Source organism: Sinocyclocheilus grahami, unplaced genomic scaffold (genome assembly GCF_001515645.1).
Source record: "Sinocyclocheilus grahami isolate Dianchi unplaced genomic scaffold, SAMN03320097.WGS_v1.1 scaffold851.1, whole genome shotgun sequence".
Classification (NCBI taxonomy): domain Eukaryota; kingdom Metazoa; phylum Chordata; class Actinopteri; order Cypriniformes; family Cyprinidae; genus Sinocyclocheilus; species Sinocyclocheilus grahami.
In genome coordinates, this window is record NW_015506030.1 from 161,421 (window position 1) to 185,395 (window position 23,975).

A 23,975-nucleotide genomic window follows, 5' to 3' on the forward strand; every position below is an offset into this window, starting at 1 on the left:
GTTACCTTAATTTTCATTATATTATATAATGTAACATTTAGTATGTTATGTGACGGATGACTTAACTGATTTGCTGAAAGGTGGAAAAAATGTATAATATATCATTTTAAAATATAAGTAAATGCACGCGTGCATGTGTGTATATACATAATCACAAATAAATATATAAAGTTAATAACAATAACAACAACATTTATAACATTTCCATAAATATGCAGAGAATTAATATTCAGAATATTTTAATATATGAAACAATTCTCATCATTTTATAATTGGAATTATGCCCAGTTTGCCATTCATGAACTGACACATCTTACCCCACCCTCCCAAACAGGGGATGGGGCGAGTTATAATGATTGCTATGCCTCTGGTAATGGGGATATGGAAAAGGGGAAATGGAGTGCTGGGAGAGGGGCAGGGTGGAGGGCTAGTGGACAGAGAGCACGATACTGAACCTAGGTGTGAATTCTAAGTAGGGGCAGTCCTATCAGTGCTGATCATCAGAACAAGCCTCTTTGATTTTATTGCTTTCCAGCCATGCTGACATCTCTGAGAGCTGGACTAAGGCGTGTTCAGAATCTGCTTATGCCCCTCCAACAGTAGCCACAATCTGCAAAAAGCTCCAGAGAACCAAACTCTCTTATCTGGGTACAGTTTCGCAAAGTTAACCCCCACAGTCTCTCAGCATGACCTTTTCCGAGGAGTTTTTGCCAGGTACTGGACGCATGGATATGCTGCTTAATTTCTCGTGTCACTAAATGCCTCAGAGCCAGCTGCAGAATACAAATTCACTGGAGCTCTCTCTTCAGAAAGCGTGGACTGGAATCAGACAGCACCATTACGCCAAACCCGGATTAACACAGGAAAGAAGACTGCTCTTTATGCAGACATGAGGAACAGGCAAGGAGACTGATCACACTTTCGATACAGAGTTCATTAGCATTACCAAAGCCATCTATTTATGTGAGCGATGGGCTTTTTACAACAATCCCACTTATTCTTACCAAGACGAAACATGCATATAAATGGTAGCAAACATATTCTGTTGTGATCACAACACTGATGATAACATTTGCCTGAGAGATTAGTTTGACAAATGAACAAACACTTGACTTGTAAACAGCTAGAGAGCACAGATGCAATGATAATACATCAAGGAGGATAATTGAAAACATACAATTAAATAGCCACTTCTTAAGTTCACGAGTCATCCATTCAATTATAATTCAGAAGTGAGATATGAGACAGAGAGAAAGTGATAGCTATAAGTGATAAAATGAAACCAGGGAAATGGTGTCAGGACAGAGAAATTGGCGCCTGTGACAATGACACAGTCCTCCAGAATGTGACCAATATGGTTGCAAATGCAACAAATTAAATGTTATTCAAAATTATAAGTAAATTTTATTTCCAGGTGTCACTTGGTCATCTTTAGTAGTGCATGTACACTATACACCATTCAAAAGTTTGGGGTCAGTAAATTTTTGTAAAAATATTTTACAAAAAATAATAAAAAAAATGTATTTAGCGATCATGCAGTAATCAAAAGTGACCATAAATACTTTAAATTGTTATAAAAATGTATATTTCAAGTAAATTATGTTATTTAGAAGTTTCTATATATCAAATAATCCTGAAATAATTATTATTACGCAGCAAAGCTGTTTTTAACATTGATAATAATAATAAGAAAAATAATAATAACAAAAAATGACAGATGACTCATTACAGAACTGTGAATAGTTTCCAGTCAAGTTTGTTTATATGCACTTCAGACTACTGACTTACAATTACCAACATGTAGTTTAAAGATAAACAGTTCTATTATTTAATTTTGTATTACTTTATTTTATTATATAATAATAAAATAAAAAAATATGTTACTGTGGCAAGCAGTGTGGCCGGCGGCGCATGTGCTAATGTGCCACACCGGTCAAGTCCAAAGTGGGAGTTCCGAAAGAATAAGAGGAGTGACTATGGTGGAGGGAGGGAGAGGACCAGGCCTGGGATGTTTTATGTTTTTGTGTGTGCTTGTTTTGTGAATTAAAGTGTACTTTCATTTTGAGCCAGTTCCTTGTTCCAGGGTTTTGGCTCCAATGTAACGAAGTTAGTTGATATGGGAAGAAGGAGGTGGGAACTGGCCCAAAATCAACATACACTTTAAATTTTTTATGAATATTTTCATTACTTTATTTTCTCGTAAGAATTAAATGGTACGTAGACATGCTTTTCGTCGCTTTATCACAGAACATATCAGTCAGTGATTGCTGATTAATCAGTGGCAAAATAAGTAGTTATACATTTAATGAACTGAAGAGCATATTCAATTTCTATACATAATAGTCACAGCAAGACTTTATATGGTCTTCAATATAGACCATCTATATTGAGTGATTGTGTAATATCTGAAACGCTTAAGGAGCAAGTTTTAGGGGACGACACTCCACTTTAAGGACAAAAAAAAAGGAAAAAATGCACTAGAACACAATAAGAGAGATCAATTTACCCTTCGCTGGGAGTTTGACTAACAGGCGATTTGACCAATCATAACGCAGAATCTGACTTTTTTTCTAACAAACAAACCAGACAGAAGAGTAGATAAACTCTTACAGTGTGTATTGACATCTTTCTGCGGTTGAAACAAGATACCTTCTGATGTTCATTCATGTTTATTTCATGCTATAACTAGTAAAGAAGACTAGATCAGAGGTCCCCAACCACCGGGTCGCGACCAACTACCGGGCCGTGGAAGAATTGCTACCGGGTCGCAAGAACGTTCTGGAAAAAATGTGTATAGATATGACACTCTGTTATTTATTTATGTTAATGATTGTTCTAATTATTCTGTATTTTCTTTGTATGCGATTGATATGGAGTATCAATTTGACAATTTCATGTTAAATAAGTAAATGAAAGATTGCTTTGATCTGTCACATATTAGGAGTTAAATGGATCGCAGTTGATCCGTAATACGTACGGATGAGACCCTACCGTTCGGCACGCACGTGATTCGCAGATTAATTTGCCAATTTACACATACAAGCAATTTTAAACCACAAGAAGAAGAAATGAAAGAGAGCTCAATTCGTTACTCACGCGCTGTTCTCACACACAATCAAAGCGCAAACAAGAGACGTGTTTCAGACAGCGCGGAAATACCGAGTTGCGTATACATACACATAAAATTAGCCTATGTCAAAAACCCTTCACGGCATTGTCATTCTCTGTGCTTTAAATATTTTTTTCTTGCTTATCCGAAAAAATAGTCCGATCTGTGACTCAAAAAAGCCACAATATAATGCGTTGAACCACTATATAATGCTATTATAATACTATATAATATCCTAATATATATATATATATATATATATCCCCCCCTCCCGTCCAGCCTGTCCGCAAGAATATTTTCCAAACATAACCGGTTCGTGGTGTAAAAAAGGTTGAAGACCCCTGGACTCGGGGCCGGATTTACGCATAGGCATTCTAGGCACGTGCCTATGTTCGCTCGTCCAGGGGGGCCCAAACACAATGAAGGGATATATAATATTTTTGTTATACTATGGGCTATCTACAACAGTAAAAGAACCAAAACCCCAGAAGACATTGAGTAAATAAATATAACAAAAAATAGGGTAAAAAATGACAAACTATTTCCATGTCTTCCACCTTTTTTATGTAGGCTACGGAAATCACGCTTTCTTTCTCCCAGTCTCTCACAGACGCACACACAGTACAGAAATGCACTCGCGCGCACACGCGGAGACGCGAACAGAAACTTCTTGTCAGCGCTGCCCCACGAATTTATCAATAAAATAGTTTCGCAACTGAAAAGTTACATGACATTTCTCAGTTGCGAGGTTCTTGAAGCAGTTCAACTTAAAAGATTTGCTATTAGTAGATGCTGCTGCTGAACGCTACTGAGAGACGCACAGACGCACGTATTCACTCGTGCTTAATCTCTCTCTCTCTCCCTCTCTCTTTTTCTCTCTCTCTCTCTAATAACTGCATTAGACTGCATTAATAACTGCATTATCCTGCATATCAATGGCTCAAGCCTCTGTTATTAGCTCTAAAATTACGTTTTGGAATTTGCAACAGAAGGTTTGGGATTTCAGGACAGAAACATGTCAAATGTCTTGAAACAATCATCTGAACAGTCTTGATGTGTGGTTGTGACTCCAGGCCGTTATAATTATTAGAGAAATGCACTCCCGAAGTGGTTATTATGTGGCCACGATGCCGCACCTATTAATGGAATGGTCTTTCTCGGTTCTCAAACAAATTAAGAACTACATTCGATTTTTATTGACTGAACGCAAGCGCTTATTGCGATAGAAAACACTGTAACTGTAAAGAGGTAAATCTGGCCCTGCCTGGACTAGATGATTGGTTCACGTACCGCTTGAACTGAGTCACTACATTGATCTGTCACGACACATTAAAGAGTCACAAAATGGTATTACTGATTGAATTTCTTAAAAAATGTCAAAATTTGAAAGCTGAGACTTTGTTTCATATTAAAAGTAACCTGTTCCGTCTTGTCTGTTGGCGCGTTGTCAGTGTCTTCTTTGCTCCGTGATGTATTTTTCACTGTATGAGAATATGATTGGTGGCGCCATAGCTTGTCGGAAATAGCAACAGTAACTAAGGGGGGCGTGTTTTTATGAAAAGTGAATTGAGCAAAATGTCTTGCTCAAAATACTGGCTTAGTGTGACTTCAAAATGACCAGGCAACTCTGAGAAGATTTAAGACTAAGGCACAGCAGGATACAGCATTTACTACTGCGCTTTAGAATAACATGAGAGACCTTTGAGATGAGGGCGAGGTGGTATATGAGCTCTGGGCATGAGGGGCTGAAGGCAATACAGAGTTCAGTGGAAAGAATCAGGCTGTTCTTCAGTGTAATGAGAAAAAGAACTCCATGATATCACTTCACATATGGCTTTGGGATCGCAGTCCCCAGTTTCCAGCTACTTGAAATGAATGGCTCCAGATTTTCAGTCAGCCGCCAAATGAAATGAATGAATCCAAATGCACAGGAACAGCATAAATACAAAAACAGATGGATATCAGATACATTTCTCACATTAAAGGCCCGCTGAGTAAATCTGTAAGGATTCATAATGAAAGAACTGTACACATGGGAAGCCACTCCAGAGATACTCCATTAGGACGGCAATTATTAAGTACTGCATTAAAACAGAGCATGTGGTGGGTGTGCGCATGCATTAAATTAAACACATCCATGCCTCAGTATCTAACAAATATTGTGACATACTTCGCCTATGATCAGCAGAGTGAGACTTGATATAATTAAAAGTCAGTGTCACATTTCCTGTGAGACACAGACAGTTTCCTCTCAATGGCTGATGCCTCTCTCTGTTGCATTGTGTTGATGAGGGTTGTAATCCCTCCTTTTTCAGGAAGGTTTCACAGTTAATACTGTATATATAGTAAAAATGAACACGTAACTAAAAATGTTAAATGGTTTTACTCACAACATTCAAACATATTCAGAGTAATAGTAAATTATTAAATAAACAATCAAATAGTTTGATTAGATTTTTTCCAAACAGGTTTCAGTACTTTCAAATATTCACATTATAATATTATATTTTCCTGATTGGCTTATGGGATTCAATGCTTTGGAAAATGGGAAAGTGCCATTTCAAAATAATGTATTTATTCTAATTTGTGTTCAAATTTGATTTAAAACAGTTCATGTATTACCAAGTGACTCAATTTCCCCCTTGACATGACACAGTTTAGCCCTAATCTGAAGCGGAATAAGAATACTACTTCATTTGATATGCAATTTTATGCACAATGACATAAATTGTTAGCTGTTAGTGAGGATCAAAACATGGAACGCTATTCTTGTATGCAGGAATATTCAGGAACTCTTTTAATAAAAGAGCTGTGCTGGAGACTTATGACAACAACAGTGTTGTGTCTACAACAAATCTCTCTTGCCACATAAATACCCTAAATAGGATAATTTAGACGATAAACAGTTGGATAATTGGTCTTTTGCTGCTATGGCATTGAGCAACTTCTGCGAAAAGGCATTGTTCAGTCGTCCTTCAATCTCTCATACAGTACTTGCACACTGACTGCAGCTGTGACTATTACCGGTAATAGCACTGCAGGCGCACGCAACATGCCATCAAGCAGATAATATTGATAAACAGAACTGAGGAAAAGGGGTGATACATTTATGTCTTGTTCAGGGGGAAACATCTGGGTAATCTTCTTCTGATTTCTTACTAAATTAAATGGAAGCATAAATAAACCTAAAAATCACTAAGAATGCTTATTAGTGCCAAAAACAATTTTAAAAAAGCCAATTTATGAAAACCAATTATGAAACTAATGCAAATTTTCCCTTCTGCCATTGTTCAATAAATAAATAAATAAATAAATAAAAAAAATAGTAGTCCCACCTCAAACTCATACCAATGATAACATTCCAGTCTACTAAAAAAAAACAAGAATAATGTACAAAAAAAAAACTCTCTTCAGGAGTTGTTTCTGCATGGAGAAAATATTGTAATAGAAACACTTACTCACAGCATTTCCAAGAGGTCAAAACTTTGGTAAGTGTTCTTTCAAGCATGCAGTACCTGCTGAGGAACGGGGGGTGCTGGCTGCCAGAGGAGTCTCCATCATACGAGTCGCTCTGTTTGCGGCTGAGTGGAGTTTTCCTGTTGCGGGTCTCACTGGGGGCAGATAAGTCAATGTTGCTCCTGCTAAGACGTTTGCTGGAGCTCAGACTCGGACTGACCTCAGGGTTATCCTGAGTGTGTGAAAAATGTGAGACACAGCCAGTTGAACAGTCATCATTTATATAAATGTACAAATAATATAAAGGTGCTCTGAAGTACAGTGTCAAATAAAGTCTGGATGGTGTGTCTGATGTGACAGCTGTTCTGTGCTCCCTGAAGATCACAGTAGTGTGATTGGAAAACCCACAGGAATCTGCTCAGAAGTTGCTCTTTCATAGCTTAGAAGACTAAAATGAGCTCTGAGTGATGTTTCTTTATCAACTTTGTCTCAGAGGGTTCAGAGATAAAAAATAAACATAAATTAGATAATTATTGACATTCTGAGTTATAATACAGAGCTATGAAATGAATGTGGATAGAACAGCTAAAGAGTATTTCGCCATGAATTTTGATGAGACATTTTTATATTGAGATATTAAATATTCAGATTTTGATATCTTGGCATATCTGAGCAGAGTTTGTGACATTGTTGAGATTTCATCTACAACTTTAAAGATGTGATACTACTAGGGAAAAATCAGACAATCAAAATTCTCCTTTTGCTCTCCAATAAAATCTCATTGCTGTCTAAGTAAAAAAAAAAAAAAAGAGTCAGTATTAGGCATTTCATTGTGCATGCAGTATTTATCCTTTTTTTATACCTTTATTTATTTTGGTAAAAAAAATTTAATATACCATTATCAGCAGATATTGGGCATTTCATTGTGCGTGCACTTTTTTGTAACCTTTTTAAAAAGTTTTCTTATATATCATATAACACTCATTTAAAGTTACTTTAGTTAAAAGACACCAATAATTTCTAAATTGTTAAATGTAATCTTCAGCAAATCTCAAAATGAATATCCATTTTTATACTGCACATTGTAAAGTTGTGATGCCCAGATTGACTTGTAGCATTTAAAAAGATTTGTTCTAGTTTTTAGCTTTTTATTTTTCATTTATTTTGTGTAATATGTAATTTATTGTCAACGGTGTATTCCTACTTGGGTGATTTTTTTTTTTTTTACCTGAACCACTCTAAGACAAGGGAAGCAAAGAATGAAAGTTACAGGTGTGTTTACTATGTGAGCGAGTGATTCAGTGTTTCTGTCCATACCTTTAAGCTCTCTGTGCTGTTATGTCGGCTGGTGTGGATGGGGCTGCTGTGTCGTGGGCTGTTGCTGAAACAGAGAGCGTCGAAACACAGCACACCTCCCACACAGTCACCCATCAAACACACCTGTACAAACACACACACAAACAAATTCAGTCAGAATCGGTGCAGTGTTTTTACATGCAATCAACACTGTCAGGCAAATCTCAGGATTGCATAAAGACAGCTCAATCTACAATGCAGCCTGACAGTCAATAACACGTTTAATTAATCATACAGAAACAACAGAGCTGTAACTCTGTTTTAATGTTTGCTGTTGATGAGCAGTTCCATGGTGAGCTCAATTAATGTATGGATACTCCACAAACAAACAAATCCACAGATCTAATTATCTGTGTCAACAACAGAGGAGTCTGTGGCATGCTTTAAATAAACTACACAGCTATGCTTTGTAAAAAAGCACCTACATTTTTCCCCCAAATCAGAAGGCTAATATGCCATTCAGGCCCTATTTGAATGGTCCGGCTCCCTATAGAGTCAACACTTGACACACAGTTCATAAACTGTGGTCCACTTCAGCAAATCATAGTGCCTTCTAAATTGACAGGAGTGTGTTATTGGATTAATCATGTGAGATTATTGAGCAAGACGAGTGGAAAGACCCCCTCCTTTTCATCTGTTTTGAATGACTCATCACTGATGAGTCACTTTCACTGCCAGAGACCCACACACCCTTCCCACTGATGCTCCACACAGTTTGCCTTTCTAATACTGATCTGGGACCACCCTCATCTGCCTGTGTGGCCAGATCTCATTTGTTACGGAAAAACAGCCAAAAATGGTTTCTGGACAGAGAATAAACTCGCAGTCACATTTGCCATTGCTCTGCAAAATTCTGCAAACGAAATATCATTATAAATGGAGTGCAACAGTCCCGCCCACTTTTTCCATGGCACTTGTTCTAAAAGTTTTTTTTTCCCATTTGTTTTTTTCTATAGGGATTTTTAAATAGTCTTTGTTGAAGTATTATCAGCTATGAACCAAACCAACCATCTATGAGGTGAATCACAACATTACAACAACTTCTATTTGAAGCCAAAAGTCTTTGAAAATCAGACAAAAAGACAAATGTATAAGACTGTGTGCTTAACGGCTTTAATAAGGGAGAGAACTACATTCCCATGAAACACTGTGAATTACATAATGGACATAATTGAACAATGGAGAAATATAAAATGATTCTTTTTAAGTTGTTGAGAGCATAGCAAGAACAACTCGATTAATTAATTTGTGGTGCTTTATGGGAGTGGGTGTTCCCTGCCGAGCTCTTTTGCCGAAATTTCCTCACTGCAACTCTCTGACTGGAGGAATTTTCTTTACAGCATCATGAGTAATGTAGTTTTTCACCAAAAATTACACTGTTAAGCATAATTCTAAAATAAGTTGAATTAATGAAAAATTGTGGCCTACCTAATTATCAGTCATCAATTTCTCAATTTCTCTCAAATCAATCAAATTCCCTATTTTTAATTTTACTTCAGGAACCCGACTGTTGCACTCTATAGGAATTTGAGCTATTGTGAATAGCTTTGCATGAGGGTGAAAAAGTTCCCCACGCAGGTTGACCAAAGTAAGCTGCTTGGTTTGCCTGGGACTTCTGTGTGAGCAAATCTTTATGCATGCACCAAAATTTTGCTAATGTGATGGCACCTTAAAGGGATAGTTCACCCAAAAATTAAAATTTGCTATTAATTTACTCTACTGAAAGTCATAATTTTCTTCAGTAGAACAGTAAAGAAGATTTTAAGGTGAAACCGCTCTCCTTGGCATTTCATACAGTGGCATGTCTGTGACTGGCGGTTTATGTGGATCATAACTATACATTGAGGCCTTATGAAGCGAAATATTCGGCCAGTGCAAAAAAACTGAACATTATTACCTTTAATCCACAGCCTGGGCAAACAGTGCTCGGTGCGTCCATGACTGTCTGAAGTGCAAACGTCCTCTGTCACATAACACACACGTAAGCTGATGCTGTTTGTTTACAACGAAGAGTGAGGACTCATGTGCAGACCTTCACCAGATGTACCAATGTCTAAAAAACTGAGAGAGATGACCAAGAACACACATGAGCAGACGCTGTTTGTTTACAACGGAGAGTGAGGACGCATCTGTTTTATTGTTCGTGAAAATGGTACTTGCCTCTGCTTATCCTGGATGCTGGAACCAATTTAAAAAAAGTAAGATTACGTTTGTGTCCGTGACCCATTTGGGATGATTGACATTTTACAGATTTACAACATCTGATCCAAATCGACTCTACTTCTGTTGTCATCGCATGACATTCTGGTTTGAACAAGTAGGGCTGTGCAAAAAATTCCATGTCATCCTCTTTCACATCGAAATCGTCAGCCATAGAAACTTTTACGTTGTGTGCTTTAGACATTGGTACTGCTGGTGAAGGTCTGCACATGAGTCCCTATCTCTGTTGTAAACAAACAGCATCAGCTTACGTGTGAGTATGCGCCTGTGCATATGTCATTATGCACATGGGCGTAGCTTGTGAAAGATTTTACTAAAAAAAAAAGTTTTTAAAATTTTCAACTCAACCATAAATATGCATACAATGTAGGGCTGCACAATAAATCGCATGCACATCTTTAACGCGCATCTTGTCAGTAAAGCCATTCTGTAATCAGCGGTAAATCTCCATCACGTGCGGCTTTACTGACAAGATGCGCGTTAAATATCGCATGCGATTTATCGTGCAGCCCTAATACAATGTTGTTCATTTAATACATTTTAAATTGTTTCTTGTAAATAAATTAATAAATTAAATCAAACTTACTAATACTTCCCAATCTCATTTGCGTAAGAAGTTGTGGCATGACAAATCTGCATTTTGGCAGATACTGCTTGCCTGTTGCATGGCATGAATGCATATTCAGTGTTTTTTTTTACAACATAAAACACCTGGAGAAAAATCTGGACCTAAACAAAATAAATCAGCCAATGCTGATGCCGTGCTTAATGACTCCAGACCCGGACAGTCTCATAAAGGTGATCCGCAGAACCCTCCGTTGAAGCGCCTCAGTCTTCTACATTTATGTCAGGAAGAGGACTTTTTACATCTAATTGTTATTTGATTTTCACAAAACAAAACCTAGACATAGATTTTACAATATAAACAATTTAATCTGCCATTTTCAGTAAGATTTACTAAATAGGCTATGAAGTGTTGGTGTGCCTGCTATTGCACACTGAACTTGAATCAGGTCCAACCGATATCTGTTTTAAAGAAGTGGGTGAGAAATTCACGCCATGATTCGTTTAATAAAAGCCTATCTTTGTTGTTCTACTTAAGAAAAAAACGTCACCAACATCTTGGATGCCCTGAAGGTGAATAAATTAACAACAAATATTTTTATTTTTGGGTGAACTATCCCTTTAAGATTGTTGGGTGCTCATGAACTTACCTGCCCTGTGAACCCCTGTCCCTCTGGAGACTGCAGAAAGCTGTGGTACACCTGGTTGGCCCGGGCGATCACAGTTGCGACAGCATCTTGGTAGTGTGGAGCAGCAATGGCGAGCAGTGGTAAAGCGGCCAGAGGTAGATGGTCTACGCTGCTGGACACGCAACTCTCGTCGTAGCTGTAAGGGTTCAGACTGTGGAAGTGAAGTGCATGTTACTTTTCAAACTGATGATCTCTTCACAAAGCAACAGACACAAAACATTTTTGTTTCATTACCTCTCTGAACTTTAAGAGATTAAGTTCACCATACACTACATCAGCAAGTTTTTAAATGCTGGATGTTAGGCAGGTGCCCCAGTACTTGAGTTGATGCCACTCATTCATGTCAAAGTGATCAATCGCTCTTTTTAAGGAAACTCCATTTATGATGGTAGCTGTGTTTTGGAACATGGTAGCTGATTTCTAGATGTAAACCAGCTAATGACCTTATTTGACCAACTAGAATAACTAGACAAACTCATACTACCTAATGACCAGCTCAGACCAGCAGATGACCAATTTTGACTAGGTAATGACCAGCTAACGACCGTCTTAGACCAGCTAGAATAGCTGGACCAGCTCATACTACTAACAACCAGCTTGAAGTAGCTAATGATCACCGTAAATCAACTAATTACCATTTTAGACCAGCTAGAAACTGATTACCATTTTCCAATACGTAGCTAACAGCAAAAGGGTTGGATATTTTAGCAGGGATGATTTAAATGCATGACTCAGGTCAGAGAGACGATGATGATGCAACATGAGAAGAAGAACTGCGGTGAAGACCGAGGTGCTTTATCATGCTGCACTGAATGAGTCTGCTTGAGTCCACAGATTAAAATGAAGAGAAAAGTTAAAGATCGCCCTGCCCCAACATTGTCACCTTGAACAGCTGTGCTAACCTCAGAGCCATCAATCAAGCACAGTGATTAGCGACCCAAAGGGTCTGACATCTATCTATCTATCTATCTATCTATCTATCTATCTATCTATCTATCTATCTATCTATCTATCTATCTGCAAGGCCTTTAAACATTTAAACTTCAAGGCTTTCACTGTTTTGTTTGTTTTTTCAGAACTTTTTTTTTTTCCAGAAGGCTTTATCCAACCAATATTGAAAATGTGAAGTTCTGGTTTAAAATTAAAGTTAGATTTTCATTTTAATTCTACTTCTTTACATTCAAATTCGAAATGCAATTCTGCATCCTGTTTGCTACCTCAATTCAAAATCAATGTAAATTCAAGTAATGATTTGGGATTTAACAAGTATTCACAATTCAAATCTGAATGGTGCCAAAAACCTGGCAACGAAATGGCAGTGATGTGCGGAGCGAAGATATGAAACTTCCCAGGTGTGTAGTTGTGATAGGCTGCTGCTTGGCGAAGTGTGGCACAGGCTACTCGTGAAAAATGACTGTTGAAGGTGATGCCTCCAAGTGGAAATGAACAAGTCCCAAATGGATCTGTCTGCTGGAGACCTGAAAAAAGTAGTCAAGCTCCTTTTATCCTATCCTTTTGACTGGGGGAACTATGTAGCTCTAGGAGGGCTGTGAAGGAAGTCACAGAGAAGTCACTTCTCTGATTATAATGACAGCCCATAAGCTCATTGCAATCAGTCTTCGGTGACATCGCCTGTGTTACACAAAAGCAGGTCCCATTTACATCTTACTCACAGGAAGACAAAGGCTGCTTTTTTTCCTTCTCTCTTTTAATATACTGCTATTTTTCTTGTAGCATCTTTCCTAAAACATGCAAAGATTTCCTCCGAACAGCGCTGTGGCTACTGACCTTTACCCTGAGTCCTCACAAGGCTAGGCTAATGCGCTATGACCCAGTGTGAACAATAGTTCCTGTCATGTTTACGTGAACTCTCCTGGCTGGAGAAGGACATAGCCATTACAGTAACAAGCCTGCAGACCAGGGGCCAGCCCTATTAGACATGCTCCACAGCAGGAGAGGGTTCAAAGAGCACCTCCAAACCGCTCAGTATGCCCCCTCTCCGGATTCATTATTTATTTACACAGTCTGTAATTAATGTTTGGCCCATGCTAGCAGCTGGCATTGTTGCTGGGGTGCTGTTTTACCTCACTAACATGAATATAGCAGGTTGGGTAATGAAGTTTTTTTAAGTAATCTAGTTCTCATTACTTATAGGCAGCTTGTAAGTGTAGCCTTGTTGGCTGTTAGAAATGGCTGTCCTTCATGAAATCAAATGGCTGTAGTAAGAAGAATAACAATGATAAACTGAAATAAATTTAAATAAATTAAGTTACAAAATGTAACAGATATAAAACATTTGCCAGAAAGAAACCATTAAGTCTAGGCAAGGTTAACATCAAAAGCAGTATATTTTTTTATATTCTTTGTGTTGTGGGTGGTTGCTATGCAGTTTTCTGAGCAGTTTTAACATGCCAACATTGTTGCTAGGCTGTTCTAGGTGGATACTAGCATTGATTCAGTGTTCTGTGTGGTCGCTAGGTGGTTACTTCAGTTAGAAGTGACCATTAAGTCTAGATAAGTCTGCTCCCTTCTTTGCTAGCTGAACATTTAAAGTCAGATTGCTTTGAAAAGTAATAACACCTCTTCTCAACAAGCAGCATGATTTGAGGTGTTATTCATGTCAGTAGTAGAAAAGGCATCTAAAGAACCGTTGTCTGTCAAAAAATGTCTTTATCTTTTACTTTTTACCGGAGGGGAGTAAAAAAGAAATCTCACCAGAAAAAAACTAGTGAGGAAGCTGCAAAGAAATTTGAGAGAAGAAGAAAGAAAACGAGCACTGAACTTTTCTGTTTGCCATGAAATTTTGATCAGATGTTCATCTAGTTTCCCTCCCTTAAGCTGTGAATACTAAGCTCTTGTACAAGAAAATGTTAGCTTAGTACTAGCAATTGTGAATTTAAAAAAGCAAATGCCTGCAGTAAAAAAGTCAAAGCATTTTGCGGTACAATGGTATATTGATGCTGTCAGATAATAATTTTAGGGTAGTTTGAATTTTGGTACTGAATGATGATTTTGATACAAAACATGGTGTTCAAAATAATACCATGATGTTACCATGTCCAAAAATACTGTAATATGGTACTTTTTGTTAGTGAGACCTCCAAAATGTCAGTTAAGCAAATAAAACTGTTTAAAAGTTGAAGGTCAGTTTTTTTTTGCATTAATACTTCTATTCAGCAATTTATACTTCCATTCAGCAATTGATCAAAAGTGACATTTACAATGTTACAAAAGATTTCAATTTCAAATGAATATTGTTCTTTTGAACTTTCTATTCATCGATCAACAAAAAAAATGTTTCATGGTTTCCAGAAAAATATTAAACTGTTTCAACACTGATATAATAATAAAAAAATGTTTCTTCAGCACCAAATCATCATATTAGAATCATTTCTAAAGGATCATGTGATACTGAAGACTGGAGTAATTGGGACAGTGCTAAAAATTCAGTTTTGTCATCATGGGAATAAGTTACTTAAAATATATTAGAATAGAAATAGAAAACATTTATTACAAGTTGTAATAATAATTCACAATATTGCTTTTGAACGGTAATGTACCACAATTGTTTAAGTCTACCATATACTGTAACATCACAGTCATGAGACATACTTAACTTTCTGTTATGAATTTATCCATCTAATGTCATATTAATCCTAGAATACTAATCCCACCGCCCTCGTTAATGATGTTTGTATGACTCACACTAGCAGAAGTGACCCCTGCTTAAAGACGAAACCTTCCAAGCCTACTCAGAACAAATTAAGACCCCTGTACTCCCCGCTGGCCTGCTCCACAGGCGATGACTGTTGGGTCTCAAAATAACCTAGCTCCAGCTGAGGAGGGCAAGAGGAAGGAGTTTTGATCAATAACACACCTTTAGTCTGCCAAAAAAACTCTTGCAAAAACACAAGCAGGAGCTGAAATCTAACCAGACAATCACAAACACTGCTGCATGTATGAAAGTCATCTGTCTGAAGATCTAATTTGCAGGAGCATCTCATAAGTCTCATTTCTGTTTATAAAGCATCAGCTCTCATTAATGAGATCTCTCTTCCAACCATTAGGGCCAATAGGGCTCAGATAAAAGATATTTATCTCAAAGCTATGTCTTGCTATCACTCAACATAAGAATGGCAAATATTTCCTCTTCATTTCCATCATGTCAGGGAAATAACAAGTCACATCGGTCACAAACAAATTCATTAATTTACAACAACAGCTCTAAATTTGTTTTAAAGGTGACGTGTGTAATTATTTTCAATGTTGAAATACTGTGTCCTACACCAGTTGATACTTTAAACAAAAGTCCATAACTATAAATAAGCAATATTTACGAGCTGATATAGCTTTTATACAACAGTAAATATAGAGTTACTTGCATTTGTAGCAAATTAGCTCAGAAGGCAAATATTAATCATTAATCATAACTCGTTATTAATTATTAAAATTTTTGGATCAACTAATATTACAATATATTACAATCAACAAAACTGTTCGCCCAGCGAACACCCAGTGTTAATTGTTCATTAATTCTAAGAAATGTTTTATTTCCGAGGCATGGGAAATAACATCCTTATTGTACAATACAATTCAGAGCATGTAGCCAAAATCTGCAAGATTAGGGACTCCAGTTATGAGCAAAACCACATACAACCTAGAGGGTGATACAAACAAGACTTTATTAACTACACTGACCACACACACACACACACACAAACACACACACATGCATACAGTTTAGAGTACAGGAATGCAAGATTCAGCAGATCAACAGCCTTGAGCAAACCATCAGTTTCTTAGTTCTAACAAACCCTTCTTAAAAGGAGTGGGAATACTTAATGGATCAAACAATGAGACTAAGTTTGATACTTGCATGTCTTGAGTTCATGTAAATCGGAACAGCACTCAAAAATTCAAAAATTGAGCCGACAGGAAACATCGATGTAGTACAGTATTGTTTCTGTCTGCAATAACCCAACTGTGTTGTAACGTGGTGTGGTATATGGGCAACTCTGGTAACGCTGCCCTCTCATTCATTGATCTACTAATCGCTATGTTATGCTCACGTGTTATGATAATAATAGCTTTCTAGGACTAAACATTATTTGGATAATTGGTTAAAAAAAAATGTTTTTTGTTAAAGATCTAAACCCTACTGTTAGACCTACCTGAAAAACTAAAAAGCTATTTAATTCGAAGTCATGTCGTTATTTTTTATTTGTGCTATCATTATTAATTAATTAATTTGTTCTTATTTTATTACTGACTGCTTACTTGTCATTTTTTATTCAATTCAAAGTTTGAAATCAAGCTATCGTGCTACTGCACCAAAATTACTCCACTGTAAAATTAAAAAAACACAGAGTGAGCAAAAATTTGTGAGATAGCTAGTTATAATGGTAATTAAATAATGTTTACATATGTATAAAAGCCTACATTAAAATCTGTCATATAAATTGGTCTCTTCATTAGAAATTAGCCTACTGATTGCCACCATTGATGGACACATTTTTTTTAATAATATTAAAAATATCTGTATGACATTATATTCTGCAGTTCTTCCCTGTTGTATCGAATATCTATACTTTTCAAATTATCATATCGAAGTTAGAAATTCAAATATTGTGACAAAATTAATTTTGTAGGGTGCCACAAGTTTGTTAAAATTTCCAAAGGGTGCCGCGACTAAAAAAAGGTTGTACAGGAATGCAAGATTCAGCAGATCAACAGCCTTGAGCAAACCATCAGTTTCTTAGTTCTAACAAACCCTTCTTAAAAGGAGTGGGAATACTTAATGGATCAAACAATGAGACTACTAAACATTATTTGGATAATTGGTTAAAAAAAAATGTTTTTTGTTAAAGATCTAAACCCTACTGTTAGACCTACCTGAAAAACTAAAAAGCTATTTAATTCGAAGTCATGTCGTTATTTTTTATTTGTGCTATCATTATTAATTAATTAATTTGTTCTTATTTTATTACTGACTGCTTACTTGTCATTTTTTATTCAATTCAAAGTTTGAAATCAAGCTATCGTGCTACTGCACCAAAATTACTCCACTGTAAAATTAAAAAAACACAGAGTGAGCAAAAATTTGTGAGATAGCTAGTTATAATGGTAATTAAATAATGTTTACATATGTATAAAAGCCTACATTAAAATCTGTCATATAAATTGGTCTCTTCATTAGAAATTAGCCTACTGATTGCCACCATTGATGGACACATTTTTTTTAATAATATTAAAAATATCTGTATGACATTATATTCTGCAGTTCTTCCCTGTTGTATCGAATATCTATACTTTTCAAATTATCATATCGAAGTTAGAAATTCAAATATTGTGACAAAATTAATTTTGTAGGGTGCCACAAGTTTGTTAAAATTTCCAAAGGGTGCCGCGACTAAAAAAAGGTTGTACAGGAATGCAAGATTCAGCAGATCAACAGCCTTGAGCAAACCATCAGTTTCTTAGTTCTAACAAACCCTTCTTAAAAGGAGTGGGAATACTTAATGGATCAAACAATGAGACAAAGTTTGATACTTGCATGTCTTGTCCATTTGAATAAAAGTGTCCTGATGCAGTTTGTTGAGGCTCCAGTTGATCTTGGCTGATGTTGTCTTGATGAGAGAGAACCAGCTGAAGTCTAAGGATCTTTGGTGAATGGAAAGACAAGGCCGCAACCTGGCACAAACTAAGGGGTCCATAGAAGACTTCTATTCTAGCTCAGCAACATAATCTTCTCAGAATCTAAAAACGCATCTGATCTTGTGATCAGTGATCTTTAAAGTGTGAAGATGTCACACCCTCAGGATTTGAGTGGGTCAATGAGGAATGGTAACTTTGGAAGGAAATTTTACAATCCTTTGTCTTCAAGCAGTGTGTTTTGCATATGAAACTGGATTAGATGTTCAAGAGAAGAATCTTCAAGATTCTTATAATAATAATAATGTGTCACAAAGTTACATTACATGTAATGTAAATGAACAAATAGAAAACGTAATGTGGAGCTCATAGATACCAAGCACGGCATATGTGCGATCTTGGTTAATTAAGTAATACTAAAACATTCATTCAAGGTTTAATATATAAGCAAAACACTATAGAAGAACATGATTACACAGGATACATAATTGTACATGTCTCAAGTGAATAGTAGACACAATGTTCCAGAATATGCATGTTTATTCATAGAAAGGTTTGTCTATGAATTTAGGTAGAGAAAAGGATCGTTCTTTGGGCCTATGACTGTCTCTCACAGGGTCTGTTCCATTGCACATACCATCTTTCCACATACTTTTGAGCAATAAAACAGTCTTATCAGATGGTAGCCCTGGTAACTGAGCACTCCTGGAGTGATAGTTACACTTTCGGGGGATGGTTCATGGAACTCACAGAGTGGCTTTTGAAAATTGTATAAATATAACAAATAACTGTGTGTCTGATCGTTCAAGCCGTTACAAATTTTAGACACAATATTAGTAGTTGCTTTGTCTGTTTTTGCTCTGCCAATGTAAATAGCAACACAGCACACCGGGCAACACGGAAAAATGCTGTTTAGAATGAATCAGTGTTTTTCAACAAACTGGTTGAATGATTCAATAACTTAGCCTACATGTTCTTGAATCAATCAGTATATTTGAAAAAAAATGAGAGAATGATTCAATAACTCACTTGTTCCTGAATGAATCAGTATCTTTGAACAAATCAGCGGAGTAAATAATTCAATGACTCACTTGTTCCTGAATGAACCTGTTTTTGATTGAATAATTGGTTGAGGGAAAGATTTAATTACTCGTTCCTGAACAAATTCGTATTTTTGAACAAATCGGTTAAGGGAATTGCTCAATGACTCACTTTTGCCTGAATGAATCAGTATCTTTGAACAAATCGGTTAATTGAATGATTCAGTGACTCACTGACAGTCAATTGTCATAGCCACCCACTGACGTATGTGACAGCCAATCAAATCTCCACCCCTAACGCACAGATTGACAGTTTGTGCAAAGAAAATTAAATTGGAGGACCAAAAACTGTTGCTTAACTATATATGCACTACATTCTTCAATATATACTAGGTAAGGAAAGAAAGCAAACTAAGAAAGTATAAATGGTTGATAAGACTAGTTAGCCCCATAATAAAATGTTTAAATGGTCAAAGATTCAGGCCAAGACTAAAGAGGAATTACAGGTTGTCTAGATGTGAAGCACATGAAGAATACTAAGCAAACTTACACCATCAATGCTCACAGGTGGTACTGTCCTCGAGAGACAAATCAGTAAGTGCACCTAAGTGACAGAGCCCCAAATTGTTTTACTCCAGGAATCACGTATTGAATTGACTTGCACACCGTGCTTTGGTGAGAGAAAATCAATGTGGAAGTTTTTTTTCCAGAGTTACTAATTGGAAATGCTGTGTGGAGGCGGCAAACACTAAGCTCCATAACATTCCGCCCCTCCTTTTCATTTGTGAGCTTCCTCTCCACAAACACTAATGCATGAGTGTCTTGTGTGTGTGAGTCTCTCCTTCATACACGCACTGTAAAGCCACATCTGTAAGCACACCTCATTAGAAGAGGAAACTCATTATTAGCCGTCATGGCTTGGCAGGACGGTCACAGGCCTCAAAGACAATTCCCAAAGCTCTTAAACTGAGGAAAAGAGAACCTACATGCATGGCAGCTGTACTGACAGAAGAAGTGTGCGCTATAAAATGGGCTCTAAACACAGCAGTGAGCTGTTTACATCTGAAATGTCTGTCAAGGGGGAGTGAGCCGTAAGCCTTAAATGGGTGATTCTCACAAAAACATGTTCAGGTCACATTTCACCTCAACACCATAAAGAAAAAATAAGACATTTTGAATAAAGAAAATTAAGGCAGTAAAACAGTGACTTGTAATATAATTTTTTTTCTTTTAAATAAAATGATATATAATTAATGCTGCAACAACTAAAATCAATAATAATCAATAACAAAGGTACTTTATTTTGCTTTGCAGTGGCAAAAAAAAAAAAGAAAAAAGTGAGAAGTCTCAAAGTAGGATGCAGGAAGGATAAACAGTTAAAATTGTAAACGTATTATTTAAAACATACTTTCATATGGCCAAATCATCAAGCACTGAAAATTGTTCATTTATAATACATATATATTTTTTTATAATAATTTTAAAAAAAATCAGCAGATTAAACAGATTATGGATTATTCTACAGTGCCCTCCACTAATATTGGTACCCTTGGTAAATATGAGCAAAGGTGGCTGTGAAAATAAATCTGCATCCGTTTATCCTTTTGATCTTTCATTAAAAAAAATTCACAAAATTGAATTAAAACAATGGAAAGTGGGGGGAAAATCTCATTGTGAAATAAATGCTTTTCTCTAGTTCACGTTGGCCACAATTATTGGCACCCAATTACTGCAACATCCTTTTCAACAGCTCTGAGTTTTCTTCTAGAATGCCTGATGAGTTTGGAGAACACCTGACAAGAGATCAGAGACCATTCCTTCATACAGAATCTCTCCAGATCCTTCAGATTCTCAGCTCCATGTTGGTGCTTCTTTTCTTCAGTTCACCACACTCATTTTCTATAGGGTTCAGGTCAGGGAACTGGGACGGCCATGGCAGAAGCTTCATTCTGTGCTCAGTGTCACATTTTTGTGTTGATTTTGATGTTTGTTTTGGATCACTGCCCATTATAAGATTTCTAACAGAGGCAGTCAGGTTTAGATTTTTTATCTGTTGGTATTTGATAGGATCCATGATGCCATGTGTCTGAACAAGATGTCCAGGACCTCCGGCAGAAAAATAGGCCCTCAACATTGAAGATCCAGCTGTATATTTAATCTCGAGAATGGAGTACGTTTTATCCCTGTTTGCACCAAACCCAAACCAAATCTGGTGGGTTAGCAAAACAATTTTTTTTGTTTAATCTGACCATAAGCCAGTCCCGTTTGAAGTTCCAGTTGTATCTGACAACTGAATATGCTGGAGTTTGTTTTTGGATGAGTGAAGAGGATTCTTCTTGAAACCCTCCAGAACAACATGTGGTGATGTAGGGGCTGTTTGATTTTTTTTTAGGATTTCTGACCTCAAGACTCAAATAATCTCTGCAATTCTCCAGCTGTGATCCTTGGAGAGTCTTTGGCCGCTCAAACTCTCCTTCTCACCATGCATTAGGACAATATAGACACATGCTGTCTTCCAGGCAAATTTGTAACATCTTCAGTTGACTTAAACTTCTTAATTCTTGCCCTGATGGTGGAAATGGGGATTTTCAATGCTTTGGCTATTTTCTTTGTGAAGCTCAACAATCTTGTTCTGCACATCAGAACTATATTCTTTGGTTTTACTCCTTGTGAAGGACAATTAAAGGGGGCATAACACACACCGTTTCACCCAATCTTGAGTACCTATAATAGAGTAGTACTGCATCCTTCATATCTGTCATGGAGTGACTGAGACGTGAGACGTGCAGATCCAAGTGCGAAGCTTTATTAACCGACATGGTCAGAAACAGGCAAGGGTCAGACAATGGCAACAGGTATATAGAGGGCAAGACACAAGAATATTCCTAGGGCTAGCGTGGGTCTACGATCGGTGAAAAGAATCAACAGGGCGAGACTAGAGGGATAAATCCAGATACAAGGTAAAGGTCCAGGCAGGGGCAAACAGTATCCGAATAGGGCAAGACGAGAGGGGGAATCCGAGATACACAGGCAAAGATCAGGACATGAGAAAACAGACAAGGCAAGACTAAGATAAGGCTATGAAACTTCAAGTACGCTCCGTAACGTAGCTATCACAAACTAGCGCTATCCGCATACAATACTCGGCAGTGAATGGTTGTTTGAGTGAGTGTTATATAGTGAATGTGTGATTGGTTACAGCTGGGTGCAATCAGTGCTGTGTGCAATCAGTGCAATGGATGATGGGATATGTAGTTCGGGATGACATGCAACAGTTTGTGTAGTGCGAGAGTCAATGTAATGGAAGGGTGATTGAACGGAAATGTCCATGGACAGGATTCGTGACAATATCTCCAAAAAGTCTTTAGTGTTATCATATTTATAGGTAGGTAGTAGGTAGGTAGCTTTTATTGTCATTCAACTGTACATACAGAGTGCACATATGAACGAAATTCCGTTCCACTGGCTCATAAATACTGCACTAAACTAAACACATACCATAAAATCAGTATAAAAATATAGATATAATAAAAATTGCAACAGTGTTCATTTAAAAGAATACAACACTAAAAGGAATGACAGCAGCATATAAATATTAAATAATGCATAATTAGCAGCATCTAAAACAAAATTATTGCACTTATTAAGCAGCAGCATATAGTACAATTATTGCACATCATAAAAAGTACTATTATTTAAATGTCCACATCTAGTACACATAAGAGTCACTACAAAAGGATTCAGTGAAATAAAATGGTTAAGAGCTTATTTTTGAGTTCAGAAGTCTGATAGCTTGTGGAAAAAAGCTATTACGGAACCTTACTGTTCTGCACTGAATGCTGCGAAACCTTTTTCCAGAGGGCAGCAGCGTAAACAGTCCATAATGAGGACGGGTGGGGTCTTTTGCAATGTTTTGAGCACGAGTCAGACACCGTTTGTGTGCGAGGTCCTGGATGGAAGGCAGTGAAGAGCCAATGATCTTTTCCGCTGTCCTCACCACTCTCCGTACAGACCTCCAGTCAGAGGCTTTACAATCCCCAGACCATACAGAGATGCAGCTGGTCAATATGCTCTCTATAATGCCTTTGTAGACAGTACTGAGGATGAGAGAGGGAAGGTGTGCTCTTCTCATCTGACGCAGACAAAAAAGACGCTGCTGTGCTCTCTTCACAAGAGAGGTGATGTTAACGGTCCATGTCAAGCTATCTGTGATCTGCACCCCCAAAAACGTGATACTACTGACTACTTCCACCGCAGTGTCATTGATGATGAGTGGTGTGTGCCTGTGCTGCTTTTTCCTGAAATCAACAATGATCTCCTTTGTTTTTTCAACATTCAGGAGCAAGTTATTTATATTGCACCAATCTACAAACTGTCTCACCTCCTCCCTATAGGCCTGTTCGTTGTCTTCCTGAATGAGGCCCACCACTGTCGTGTCATCCGCATACTTCACAACATGGTTTGTACTGAACCTGGCATGGCAGTCATGGGTCATCATGGTGAATAGTAATGGGCTCAGGACGCAGCCCTGAGGGGAGCCAGTGCTCAGAGAGATGATACTGGAGGTATGATTTTCAACCCTCACAAACTGAGGTCTGTCTGTTAAAAAGTCCAGTAGCCAGTTACACAAGGGGGTACCAAGGCCCAAAGGTCCCAGTTTGCTTACCAAATACTGGGGAATAATCGTATTGAATGCCGAGCTAAAATCCACAAATTGCATTCGCACGTGATAATGCCAACAAAACAGACATTTGATGCCGTTTCACTTACCGTTTGCAGTTCTGAATCATGACCAGGATCTTTTATAGCTGGGACCGCTCCATCTTTCAGTATCAAACGATGTGCACGTCCAGCGTCGAACCGGGCCTTGTTTATAAAACGTTCGTCAAC

At 37.3% G+C, this 23,975-nt stretch overlaps 1 protein-coding gene across 1 annotated transcript in view; it reads right to left on the minus strand.

Annotated features, from left to right (window-relative positions):
* The window catches only part of LOC107562949 (membrane-associated phosphatidylinositol transfer protein 3-like), a 100,036-nt gene that overhangs the window by 21,610 nt on the left and 54,451 nt on the right, over nucleotides 1–23,975 (minus strand). The window contains exons 6-8 of the mRNA XM_016247710.1: nucleotides 11,356–11,545; nucleotides 7,883–8,005; nucleotides 6,625–6,797 (exon numbers count right to left, since the gene is read on the minus strand). Coding sequence (XP_016103196.1) covers nucleotides 6,625–6,797; nucleotides 7,883–8,005; nucleotides 11,356–11,545 — 486 coding nt within the window. The remainder of the gene's footprint in view (nucleotides 1–6,624; nucleotides 6,798–7,882; nucleotides 8,006–11,355; nucleotides 11,546–23,975) is intronic.